General features: G+C 40.3%; 1 protein-coding gene across 4 annotated transcripts in view; it reads left to right on the top strand.

Annotated features, from left to right (window-relative positions):
* The window catches only part of CAMK4 (calcium/calmodulin dependent protein kinase IV), a 276795-nt gene that overhangs the window by 109143 nt on the left and 153671 nt on the right, over window positions 1–13981 (top strand). For all 4 annotated transcript variants that reach the window (XM_006134451.4, XM_025190384.2, XM_025190385.2 and 1 more), the window contains one exon: window positions 13288–13366. In XM_006134451.4, coding sequence (XP_006134513.1) covers window positions 13288–13366 — 79 coding nt within the window. The remainder of the gene's footprint in view (window positions 1–13287; window positions 13367–13981) is intronic.

Raw genomic sequence — 13981 nt, 5'->3', positions numbered from 1 at the left:
TGACAGAAATGATAGTATATTGTATGAAACTGTGATTTCAACTGACATTGTTCACTCCAAAACCACAATTGCTTTATAAGTGGATTACATGAAAATTTAACCAGAAATTCTTAAAATATATAAAACGTTGTTCAGTTTACATGTGCGGTTATTGTAAAAATTCTCTTAACCCCTTCTGTGCTGCCATAGTAAATAGACCCTAAATTCATATCACAAACGGGATTAAGAAAGAAAATAAATTGAGTAACCAGAAAGAAGTAAAGAACTTTTTAACAGTCTATCAAACACCACAATTAAATCCTTTAAACCCTGAGCCATGTTGGGTCACAAACTTCTAAGCTTATAATCCTGAGGTGAAATCCTACTTCACTGAAGTCAATGGGAGTATTAGTTTAAAAAAAAAAGTAAAACCAATTTCAACTTTATTGAGCTCTTAGAACTGCTCAATATCACTTGTCACAAGTGACTGCCCAGGAAGGGCTGCTGTGGAAAGAGACTGGGATTTATAATGGATAAAAAGTAAATGAGTCAACAGTGTAACACCAAAAATATATATATATTATTCTGGGATGCATCAGGTGGAATGTTGTAAGCAAGACACAAGAAGTAATTCTTCCACTCTGCTCTGTGCTGATAAGGCTTCAACTGCAATATCATGCCCTGTTCTGGTCATTCCATTTCAGGAAAGAAGTAGACAAACTGGAGAAGGGCCAGAGGAGAGCAACAAAAATTATTAAAGGTCTAGAAGACATGACCTGTGGGAAAATAATGAAAAAAATTGATTTGTTTAGTCTACAGGAGAGAAGATTTAGGGAGGTGTTATAATTTTCAAGTACATAAATGAAGGGATGTGAGTGAGTAGTTGACTACTCAATGACCCAATAAGTATAAGCTTATCAGGCAGTTGAGTGGAGTACTTGACTACTCCCCACTCCCGCCTCAATCAGAGGCAGCAGGGGAGGAGGATAGGGGAAGTAAGTTGCTGCAAAGCAGCCTCTGCCTGCGGCTCATCATGGGCAGAGGCTGCTCTGGCAGCAGTCCCTGTTTGTAGGGGTCCCAGCGCTGAGCTGGGGCCCCCAATGAACAGGGCTGTTGCTGCCAAGCAGCCCTTGTTCATGGCATTTGGGGCTGGTCACAGGCAGGGGCTGCTGCTGGAGTGGCTCTTCAGTACTTCCCAAAGCAGCTCTGCAGGTGGCCCCCTTATTGACTAATCATGTCGTCGATACAAATTGTGTTGACAACACGATTACCCAAATACCTGCTCTTTAACATCCTTACATAAGTGATTGTTACAAGGAGACAGGTGAAGTATTTTTCTCCTTCACCACCGAAAATAAGACAAGAAAAGGGCTTAATTAAATTGCAGCAAAGGAGGTTTAGGTTGGCCATTAGGGGAGAAGTTTTGTAAATGTCAGAGTACTTAAGTACTGGAACTAATTTTCTAGGGAGATTGTGGAATCTCCATCACTGGAGAGTTTTAAGAGCATGTTTAAACCCCTTTTGAGGATGCTCTTGTTATTACTTAATCCTGCTTTGAGTGCACAGGGGGGACCACACTAGATTACTTTTTGAGTCCCTTCTAATGTTACACTTCTATGAATTTAAAAAAAAAAAAATCAGTTTGACACTGACACAGGCTGTTTGCTTTAAATCTTTTTTTTTTTTTTTTTTACTTGAAAAAATAACTAAATCATGAAGGAGAAACACACTGCTAGTTTTAGGAATAACGTTCATAACAATAACTTCCTGGTCCAATATTTGAAAGGAGATAAGGCAAAAATAAGAGAGACGTTATTGAATAGTTTTGTTCTGCAGGAGTTGCCCATACCAACCTATATAACTCTGGTGCTCTGCTTTCCAGCTCATATCTGCATTGTCAGAGTCTCCCTTTGAGTGTTGCTCAGAAGTTAACCTTCTGTATGTGGAATGGTATCAAAGTAGCAGCATGTGCTGTTGTCAAATAGCAAAATCAGAAATACACTGCAGTCCAAATTCTACCTCCCTTTTCTTAGATGACTACACAAGCAGTGTTTTACTAAAAGTAAAAGTGGGTCAGCTTGTTTTTTGCCACTAACTGAAATACTCTCATCAACTGAAATCAGACCTCTTGATGAAGAATTTGCAATCTCTGAAACACCGCCCCCCCATCTCCAAAATAAGACAGAGAACAATCTGTCAACATCCTTTTTCCAATATGAAAGCCCTGTGTTGTCTTTTCTTGTGCATCTGGTGCTCGTTAAGTGCCATGTTAAGAGACCCCTTGGAAGTACTCATGGAAGATAAATTATGTAACAATAAATGCAGCTGTCAAAAGTAGGGGGGCATTTTAGCTCCCAAGTGGGTGAGTCTTTACAAGATATGAAGACATTTAGTGCCAATAATGAGAAATAGTGTTTCTAGAATGTTACTTGCCTGGCTTTATGAAAACACCAATCAGCATGTGCCTCCTGCAGTTCTCTGCTCAGAAGAAGCTTTTCCATACCCTTTATAGAATGCCAAGAGTCTAATGAGACATACAATCAGCTGGTCTCTTTAAGTTCCTAGCAATGCTAACCCAAGTGGACTGCCTTCTGGAATTGCCAGTGCCCACTTCCAGGAGAAGGGCCTCATCTGGATTTTAACATTCTAACAACCATGCCCAGCTTTAAGAAACTACAATTTTGTAAATCGGAATCTAGGAAGCAAGGAATTTAAAGAGATAGACAAACACTAGAATATTTGAGTTAATTAATATTGATGGATGTATCTGAGGTTTTTTTGAAGTGTATTGGTGAAAGTTGGTTGTTGAAATGTTGCAAAGATAGCAGGACTCTAACAAACTGCTTTGATTGTTGTTCTCCTGCTCTTGAGGAAGATAGTTTTCTTTGGCCACATTGCACTGAAATATCTGAACATCTAAAATTCCATGTTGTGCTATGGCATTGTCTTTGCAGGCCATGTCAGATGAGGATAGACTTTTAAATTGGACTGTCAAATCAGATGGTAGAAAATCAATGTGGAAGCTAAAAGTCATAGATTAAAAATCTAAAAGGATATTGATTTTTCTTTCTTGTCAAAATCAAGCTAGACAAAACTCTAAAACATAACAGAATTGGGCTTTTTTTCTTATGTACCAGGAACATTATTCCATCACCTTCTTGCTCCAAAATACATCTAGAATGTATAAAATGTGGGCATTCAAGCTTGTCTCACCACAAAGGTTTAGTTCCCAGAATCTCCTCATGATTCTCTAGTAATTTGCAGAAATTCAGACGTTTTTATGGTATTTCTATTTTTTTATTATCCCTTGTATACTGAGGAAAAATCCTTCACATGTGGTGAGGGGCAGCATGTGGAGTCCCCTAACTGCCCCTGCACACAGGAGCCACATGGTGCATAGCTTAGCAGGTAGCCTGCTTGCTCTGCAGTACAGCACTGCCAACTGAAGTATCAACAGTCCTGTCAATGGTGCTGCCAGGATCCACTTTTTGACTGGGTGTTCCAGACAGACACCTGATCATTCTAGATGATATGGAGAAGTGCATTTGTGTTCAGTTGGTGTGAAATGTGTTCTAAACCTTGGGGGAGTACTACTTACAGATTCTGTCTTAGTCTGTGAAATAAAGTAATTTTTCCTAGTGAACATGCTGGTGTTGGCTTCCTTAAATGAATCTTAACAGGACGTATATCTCTACCCTGTTCAAGCAAATATGTGATTGCTTTTTACCTTTCTCAGCTAGAAGTCTCCAAGGCAGAAATGCTTCTTAAAGAGCACCATTCTCAAATGCAGCTCCATACGTGTCTCCATGCCTCAGACCTTCCATTTGCTTCCACCTTGTGCAAGAGTGGCTTCATGCTTAACTCTGAACTCTTCTTTTTGTCCCTCACTTTCTGTGTCCACAAGTTATACTTATCACCACCATCTCCTTCAAAGCTCTGAGGAATGCCACTGTCTCTTCTCTGCCAGTATTGGAAATTCTAATCCTTGGCTTGCATTTCCTTGAATATTCCGTGGTGTTGCCATAAATATTGGAGACACAAGGGCTTTGTCTACATTGCAGAGTTTTTGCACAAGAAGCTTTTTTGGAAGAGATCTTCTGCAAAAACTTCTTGTGCAAAAGCGCGTCCACACTTGAAAAGCGCGTCGCAAAAGTGATTAGCTTTTGTGCAAGAGTGTGTCCACACTGCATGGACGCTCTTCCACAAGAAAGCTCTGATGGCCATTCACGCAATGGCCATCAGAGCACTAGTGCTTTTTCTGATAGGCTCTCTTTACACAAAAAACCCCTGCGGAGTGTCTACACATGCCTTTGTGAGCAAGAGCTGTAGTGCAAAACGGAGTTATTCCTTGTGGGGAGAGGAATAACTCTACTGGCAAAAGCCCTCTGTCCTGTTGATTTACTGTTTTGTATCTTTTCTCTCAAAAATGTGCTTGAGGTGTGGATGCTCCATCGGTTTTCATGCAAAAATGGCCATTCTTGTGCAAAAACCTTGTAGTGTAGACATAGCCAAGGTGGGTCAAGTAATCACTTTTGATTGGTTCAGTTTCTGTTGGTGAGAGAGAGTTTGGAAAACAAACGCAGTGTCACATCTAAATACAAGATTGAATAGGTAAGAATATGTGCAAACTACTTACGTGAAACTGAGTATCTTTCCCACACCTGAAGAACTCTCTAAGTTTGAAAGCTTGTCTGTGACAGAAATTGTTTTAATGAGAGAACCTTACCCATCTTGTCTCTCTAGTTTCCTTGTATACTCATTCCCTTCTCTGTAGTAAGGATGTTAAGGACTAGTTGACTATCCGATATGCATTTGCGTATCGGATAGAGTCAACTAGTTGTTTCCACCTCCCTTTTGCTGCCTCTTTCAGATAGAGGCAGCAAAGAGGGAGTACTTCAAAGTGGCATCTCTGTGCACCCTGGCAGCATTTCAAAGGGGCAGTGCTGTACAGCTGATCCCAGGCTCTGTGCGGTGCTGCCCACTGTGGTGTTTCAAAGAGGCAGCACCACATGGAGCCTGGGGTCATCAGGGACTCCCTAGCTGACCCCAGGCTCCATGTGCATTTCTGTGGAAACCAGAATCAGCTGGGAAGTCACCAGCTGATCCCAAGTTCCTTGGAAATGCCATGTAGAACCTGGGGTCAGCTTGGGAGTCCCGAGCTGACCCTGGCTCTGTGCGGCATTTCAAAGTGGCAGCGCTTCATGGAGCCTAGGGTCAGCGGGGTCAGCGCCACTCAGAGTCCCCCGCTGACCCCAGGCTCCACGCGGGTGCTTCTGCTTTGAAATGTACAAGAGCCCCTATTGAGGACTCTTGTACATTTCAAAGCTGGCACATCTGCGTGCAGCCTGGGGCCAGTGGGAAGTCCTGCTGAGTTGGGATCCACATGGGCACTTCCGCTTTGAAATGGGCTCTTGTGCATTTCAAAGCGGAAGGCGCCCTCGTGGAACCCAGAATTCCGCATTCCTCCTTTGAAATGTACAAGAGCCTGTACTGGGCTCAAATCTCAAAGGAGGAATGCGGAATTGCCTAACGACTAGTCTGGTAGCTTTCCCAAGTTTTGAATCTCCAGTGTAAACAGAATGCTTCTGCGTTGTCACCTTAAGCATGTAAACGTTTAGAACCACATCAGCTGTTGGTCAGGCAACTCTGTTTGATCTAACTGTCCCTATTTTATCTTGGATATAGGTAGCGAATCTATCTTGCCAAGTGTTGTGGTACATATCATTTATGGTGTCTGAACAGCTTACAAATTAATATTACAAATATTTTACAGATGTCATTGATTTTATATTCCTTTTCTGTTGTCTACGTACTCATTTCAGGATCAAGTCTATTCCTCCCCAACTCCCCCATCATTTAAAAAGTCTTCAATGCTCTTTACTCTTTTTCCCTTTCCTTGTCTAGGGCTGCCCTCCATGCTGTCCTCCATAATCTCACCACTCTTTGTGTAAAAGCCTTCTCTTTTGCAGTACCTGTTGTCTAGAACAGCCTTCCTTTAGCTCACTGTACTTCATAGACTGTTCATCCTGTTCCAACTCCCACTAGAAATCATCTCTCCATTCTTATCTTATTAAGTTTGTTTCTTGGATATTGGTGTTTATGGAAGAAAATGCATATACAGTAGACTTCCGATAATCCGGAACCTATGGGACCTAGGTGGTGCCAGATTATCAGATATGCCGGACTATCAGGAGGTACTAGAAGATGGTTTTTTTAATATATATATATATATACACACACACACACACACACACACACACACACACACACACACACTGTATTCATTATATACTGTATATAAAGTGTTCTTAACCCTTTTTATTGTACATACTGTATACAACATACTATAATGTTTTGGGTTTTTTTAAGCCTTTTTTACCCATTTTGCTCAGTTCAGCTGCTGCCACTGTTACCTTGTGACTCATTTTTTGCTGAAGCTCACTCACTAGGCTCTTGCCATTTTGATGTCGGACTATCAGGAGTGCCGGACTATTGGAGTTTTACTGTACAAAGTTGAAGTGCACAGAGGAGAGTATATGTTAGTGGTGTTACTGTACTGAGTGTCAAGTATCAGAGGGGTAGCCGTGTTAGTCTGAATCTGCAAAAGCGGCGAGGAGTCCTGTGGCACCTTATAGACTAACTAAAGTGTTGGAGCATAAGCTTTCGTGGGCAAAGACCCGCTTTGTCAGATGCATGTAGTGGAAATTTCCAGAGGCAGGTATAAATATGCAGGCCGGAATCAGCCTGGAGATGATGAGGTGGATCCAATCAAGGAGGATGAGGCCCACTTCTAGTAGCTGATCTGGAGGTGTGAATTCCAAGAGAGCAGAAGCTGCTAGCAAAAATACTTCAGCACCAGACTTCAAAGAGAAACTGCTGAGCTACAGTTCATCTTTAAGGTTGACACAATCAACTCTGGATTAAACAAAGACTGTGAATGGCTCGCTAACTACAAAAGCAGCTTCTGCTCTCTTGGAATTCACACCTCCAGATCAACAACTAGAAGTGAGCCTCATCCTCCTTGATTGGATCCACCTCATCATCTCCAGGCTGATTCTGGCCTGCATATTTATACCTGCCGCTGGAAATTTCCACTACATGCATCTGACGAAGCGGGTCTTTGCCCACGAAAGCTTATGCTCCTACACTTCAGTTAGTCTATAAGGTGCCATAGGACTCCTCGCCGCTTGTACTGAGTGGTATTCCTAGAGTTGCAGAGAAAGGTAAAGTGTGACACATTAATCAACACCTCTCATATAATAGTCATGCCCCTTTTTTGTCTGAGCAGTTTGCCCGATTCATGATGTGAGTTATTCCAGTGAAAATTGAGTCTTTAAGTGGAGACAAATACCCGTGTTTGTTTGGAGAGAGCTACGGTTTCAATCACTTCTTTACATTTATTCTAAAGTAAAATCAGCAGTTTTTCCCCATAACAAATATTAATAAAACCTCCAAGAATAGATATGTGCTATATATTATTTACATATAAAAGGACACTGGGATTGCAAAGTGGAATTCTCAAAGTTTAGGAAATGCCGAAATTAAAGGGGTTTGTGCAGTTGCTGCACACTGGTCACTGTGTGGTGTATATCTCCCTCCATACCTAACCCACAAAGAATGCATATCTGTTATAGACTCCAGCTGCAAAACTTGGCTCAAGCTTTAGACATTTTATGCTTTTAGCTGTGGAGTCCCCTGAGTCAGTTCATAAACATCTGCCAAAATGGTGGCTGGCAATCAACCCTTAATTCATCTCCCTTGTGTGTGTGCATATTGTTACTTATTTGTAATCCTGTAGCACCCAGGAGTCCAAATGATGGACCAGGACTCCATTGTGCTTGTTACTATAAAAACACAATGATACAGTCTTTAATTACATAATCCAACTCTACATATGTTGTGTGTATAAAAAAATAAAGAGTATGCAAATGATCATTTCTGCTATTCCACATGGTTTACATTTCAGCCATTTCAAAAGACTCAAATACATAGCTGAAAAATCCCTACGATCAACACAAAACATATGACTAAAAATATTCAACAAAATCCAAGATATATACACACACAGCATCTGATGGAAAAGGGCCTTTATTCCTGTGTTTGATTGTTTTAAGAGCTATTTCAAATTAAGTTGCAAAATATTATACCACGGATGTGCCAAGTATGTCATCTGATTTTTCCCTCTGATTGCATTTTTAAGTTTGTGTGAAAGCTTAAAGAATAAAAACAGCAAAATCATTGAGATTGACAACTGACTATTACATTTTCTCACTTGCGAAAATCATTACAATTGCAACAAAATTATAGTTCCATTGTAGAATACAACTCCCTTTTCCTAGCTGCTTTTCCACATTCACAAAGAGTAATAGTGCATCCCACAAGTTGTCCTTAATTTTAGTGCAATTAACTCATTGTATGGAAGCACTTTTTTTTGTAAGCACTTTTATATTTAGATGTCATTGTCATGTTCTGGGGAGTAATCCAGACAGCAAGGGATTGTTACCACCTTCCCTGTAACCTTGGTGCTTTGCATGCTCTGCTGCTGTGGCTCACAGCCTGTGCGCTGACAGCCAGCAGACAAGCGCACACAGTCTCTGTATTAAGCAGCTGTGGCTCATCCTTGATTCCAGCAGCCAGGTTGTTATGCCCCAGCCACACTCTAGTATCCATCAGCTTTGGTTATCAGCCAGATGGGTGTGTACTTGCAGTGCCAGTACTTACTTTTTATTAGATTTCTTTGACGCAAGGGTGTGGAATATTGTGTAGTGGTGATAAATAAGACACTTGTCCCTGGAATGGGTACTGCTGTTTGACTACCAGCCAAGTGACTGAAACACCCTATCCCAAATTTCACAAAACTGTGTGCTGTACAAGGGCCAGCCCTTTCCTGGGCCATTAACAGGAGAGAAAAGGCTCACTGGCTCCTCAGAAGAGACAAAAGACAGTTTCTCACTTGACCTGGAGGTACCAATTGCTTCGGTTCAAGTACAGCACCAGGCTTGTGTAGATTAAAAGTCAAACAAGATGATTAACCAAAGAAGATGAGATTTTAAGTGTTGCCAAGTACAAGGAATATAGCTAGAAAGGGTTACAAACAAACAAAAGAAAAAATATATTTTCTAATGCTACAACGGTCACAAACTATTGTCTGAAGTATCAGCTTAGATTCCTGCCACTCGCTTCTTCCTGCAAAATGTCTGACTTCCCCTCCGATAGAGATCGCTTGCCAAAGATAGTGTCTTCGTTGTTTTACTTGAAAAGTTACTTGGGGTTCTTTGCCTCTCTCTTTTATTTCCCAGTGAACTTTTATAGTCCAGTGAATGGAGTCTTCTGAAGGATGCCTCCTAAAATCAAGTCAATTCAAGCTGTAAGGAAGGAGGCATGGAATGTGGTGGTGAAGGAGGTTGCATGCCTGTTTCCTTCTCTGTAGGTGTTTGCTAGTTTTTTTCCTGCCCTCTTCTATGCAAATAAATGGACACTTGTCCTGTGATTGGTAAGCAACTCCGATGGCAGCTAACCGAAGGTACTAGCTTGTAGTTTTTTTTGTTTAATTTTTTTTTGTGGGGTGGAGGGCTCTTAGCTCATGCCCCAGTCTTGTCCAGTCAATACATTTTAGTTCCATGTTCCCTTCATGTTTCTGTTGTCCTTTGGGCATTTACCATATGTACATCACTATAGAATATTAATGATCAGTGTCATGTTAGTCTTCCAATGATGTACATCAGATACTGTCTGACATGAATTTGGGTACACTGAACTGGTCAGGAAGCTGAAAGTTACCACCAGGTACCAAAGAGCTCTTGGCCGTCTTGCATTGGGATGCTATTAGGGTCATGTCATTCATACTGAAGCAGCATTAGATGAGATTTATAGTATTTCATAGACTTTTTTTTTTTCAACTTCAGAAAGATGTTGGATGTTGCTGCAGGAATCCTTCTGTGTAGCAGATTAAGTTTTAAAAAACACACAGTTTTGCAGCATGTATATGGGCTTTTTAAAATAAATCTCACTCACTCACTAACCTGATTTCCAGGAGCAGTAAAAGAATATTCCATTATTTCCCAGAGTAGATAGTCATACTCTTTTAGTATAGCAAACTAACTTGATTTCCTCTTATACTTCCTCTTTATATAGTTCCAAACAACTTTGAATCATTTTTGTTTGGAGTTCAGTTAGACTTTAATACTCCAAGGTGAGAGAAAGAAAGTTGTGAACTATTCTAAACCTGGCCAGCTCATGAAAATCTTTTATTTTTATAAAAGACCCCTTACTTACAAAATTTTGCATTTTTCACAACTTTTAAGGATTACAAATGCCCTAAGCTTTCCTGAAACACAAAACAGGACTATGTAGCACTTAAAAGACTAACAAGATGGTTTATTAGGTGATGAGCTTTTCTGGGCCAGACCCACTTCTTTAGATCAAGTAGTGGAAGAAATTTGGCACAACCATATATACCAAAGGATACAATAAAAAAGATGAACACATGTGAAAAGGACAAATCAAATTTCAGAGCAGAAGGGGGAAGGAGGGAGGTAAATGTCTGTGAGCTAATGATATTAGAGGTGATAATTGGGGAAGCTATCTTTGTAATGGGTAAGATAATTAATGTCTTTGTTTAGACCTAGGAGTAAAGTGTCAAATTTCAGCACGAATGACAGTTCACAGGATTCTCTTTCAAGTCTGGTGGTAAAAGGTCTTTGAAGCAGGGTGCAGGTAATCAAGTCATTGAGACAATGCCCTTTTTGGTTGAAATGGCAAGAAACTGTTTTTTCTTTGTGATTCTGTCTAATATCTGTTTTGTGGGCATTGATTCCTTGGCGAAGTGTCTGAGATGTTTGTCCAGTGTACATAGCAGATGGACACTTTCGGCACATGATAGCATAAATTATATTTCTGGATGAGCAGGAATATGTGTTCTTGATCTTATAACTCACTTGGTTAGGTCCAATAATGGTATCAGCAGAGTGAATATGTGGACAGAGCTGGCAACGGGTCTGCTTCAAAGACCTTTTAACACCAGAATTGAAAGAGAATCCTCTGAACTGTCATTCATGCTTAAATTCGACACTTTACGCGTAGGTCTAAACAAAGACATTAATTATCTTACCCATTACAAAGATAGCTTCCCCAATTATCACCTCTAATATCATTAGCTAACAGACATTTACCTCTCCCCCTCATTCCCCTTCTGTTCTGAAATTTGATTTGTCCTTTTCATATGTGTTCATCTTTTTTATTGTATCCTTTGGTATATATGGTTGTGCCAATTTTCTTCCACTATTTGATCTGAGGAAGTGGGTCTGGCCCACAAAAGCTCATCACCTAATAAACCATCTTGTTAGTCTTTAAAGTGCTACATAGTCCTGTTTTTTGTTTCAGCTACACCAGACTAACACGGCTACATTTCTATCACTATTCTAAGCTTTCCTGGCTTACATGAGCTTCTCAGAACCCACGTTTTCCACTATTTTCTGTTGACTGAGGTCTAATGTGAAAAATATTTTGAAGACCTTTCAAACTAATGCAGGTTCAGGAAAGCTCTGTGTGCTGGTCAAGCAGTAGGTTAATGTATTCACAAGTAGGCTGCTGCAGAAATCCAAAATAAAGAACGCAAGATGTACTGCTTGTGAGCATGTTGGAAAGCTGTGTAGAACACTAGAGAATTCATAAAAATAGGCATTCATCTTCAACATTATGTCATTTCCTCTTTTCTAAGCATCTGTCTCCATTCTGCATGGTTCCAGATCTAGGAGAAAGACTAATTCCAGAGTTGGGGCTTTTAATTTAAAACAAACCAACATAAAAGGAAAGGCCATTCCCATCACAATGACTGGGTTGGAAAGAAATGGGTTTCTGTTCTCGTAGCAATTGTTGAGTGCCCCACCGTTAGTCGAGTGTTTTGAGGGTTTTCTTCTTCATATAGTTTGCCACTTGTTTCTGAAGGAGGGGGTTAAAATGTTAACTAGAAGGCACCTTTGCTGCCTGACAGAAACCATACTTTCAGCCATGAATATTTGTACATATGGAAGCATTTTGTCACCAAACCTTTTCCAGAAATATGTTTCCTCTTTTCCAGCCTTAATCAGATGACACTTGATATTGTTTACATTATCCATTCTAGATAGTTAATTATCTATTTCACAGGGGAATATGAAGATTAATTAGTGTAATGTTTATATAGCACTTTAAATATATAAATGACTATATAATGATGATTTGCATTGATACAGTGACTTTCCTATAGCACTTCTTTAGTAAAATATTGAAAATATATATATTACAGTAACATGTCCGTAGGGACTATACTTTTTGCTTAAAGGGTTTGAGTTAACTCAGCATTTTTTCTGTCTTGTTAAATGGAGTCATTTGAGAGTTCTTTATATTGGCTTATGAGAAGTGTTCTGGTTACATATTTTTAATGATTCGGAAATTCTCTGGAGGTTAGAATACTCCTATATATTTATCAATATGTTGTACATTTTATAAAAATCATTTTAACAGCCTACAGAAATACAGTACTGCCATTGTGCATAGTGTCTAGAAATGGGCAAACTTCACAAGAGTCAATGATATGACAAATGTAAGCTGCGAAACAATTACAGGCAGTCCCCGGGTTACATGGATCCGACTTACATCGGATCCCTACTTACAAACGGGGTGAGGCAACCCCGCACTAGCTGCTTCCCCCCAGCAGACCAGGGAGACGTGAAGCTAGCGTGCCCCCCCCCCCCCCCCCCCAGCAGACCAGGGAGACACGGAGCGGCTTTTCTCAGCAGACACCTCAGCTTGGGAATAAAGGACTGAGGGAAGTGAGGTGTGGGAGAATAAAACTGAGCTCTGGAGAAATGTTTGGCTAGAGTTTCCCCTACAATATGTACCATTTCCGACTTACATACAAATTCAACTTAAGAACAAACTTACAGTCCCTATCTTGTACGTAACCCGGGGACTGCCTGTACATGTTTTAAACCTTGTCTGAACTGACCTGCCTTTCTCAAATGTATATTCTAGTTTAGCTATAAGGTGTTGGGCGTGATCATGTTCTTTACATGGTAAGGAAGAAAGTCTCTGCACTGTAGGAATTACAAATGTGGACGTTTTTAATCTCTGAGAGCCATCACCCTCCAGCAGCAGAGCCTTTTTGCCATTTTCTACAGCAGAGAATATTTTAGCTTTTTGCTCTGCAAATTACTAGACATCTTCCGCTGGAAATAAGAACTCTCACGCTATTTGTCTAAATAGACAAGATGTATTCAGTGTATTCAATAGACTTCAGTAATAACACTGTCTTTCATTTTCATTTAGTGGTGCTACATCCATCGTCTACCGATGCAGGCAGAAAGGAACCCAGAAGCCTTATGCTGTCAAAATGTTGAAGAAAACTGTAAGTTGTTTTTCCCCCCAGTTGTTACAGAATTATATTGATAGGATTGGTGAAGAATTTGAACCTTTCACCCATGAGAGCCTCACCCCAGCAGCAGAGCCTTTACTTAAAGGGGTTTGGTGGAAAGCATGAATAAGGCCTACACTCTTGAAGACTAGTAAAAGGATGGGGGACCATAGGCAGAGAAGGGGAAGAAAAATTATAGGGCCTGACTTTGTGGAGAAGAGACGGAGGGAAGGCTGGGTAATTGGAGATCATGGATGTTAATTTTGTTCATGTGCTAGAATGGCAACCTAATAGCAGGTGGGTAGGTGAAAACATGCTTGCCTGTTAAATTAAATGATGGTCTCATTGCAGGACATAAAGGACAGGTTCTGCATCAATTTGTAGTCCTTAAAAACAGGAAAAAGATTAAACTGGCATAGAAATGAAACTAGAGGTGCTCCTTCAGTGTCTGCCTGGCATGCTGGTAGAGGGCATGATAGTTGTTTGAAAAACTTGCATTGTGGCTCCTTGTGCTGTGTCGCTTCTTGAAAGAAAAAAAAAAGGTCTTTAGTTTCAAGTTTCAATAGTTTAGCTCCCTACACTTACACATTTTCTTAACATTTAAAAAAA

This window comes from Pelodiscus sinensis, chromosome 6, assembly GCF_049634645.1.
Source record: "Pelodiscus sinensis isolate JC-2024 chromosome 6, ASM4963464v1, whole genome shotgun sequence".
Classification (NCBI taxonomy): Eukaryota; Metazoa; Chordata; order Testudines; family Trionychidae; genus Pelodiscus; species Pelodiscus sinensis.
The sequence above is the reverse complement of the archived record's forward strand: the minus strand, read 5'-3'. Positions and strand labels throughout refer to the sequence as shown.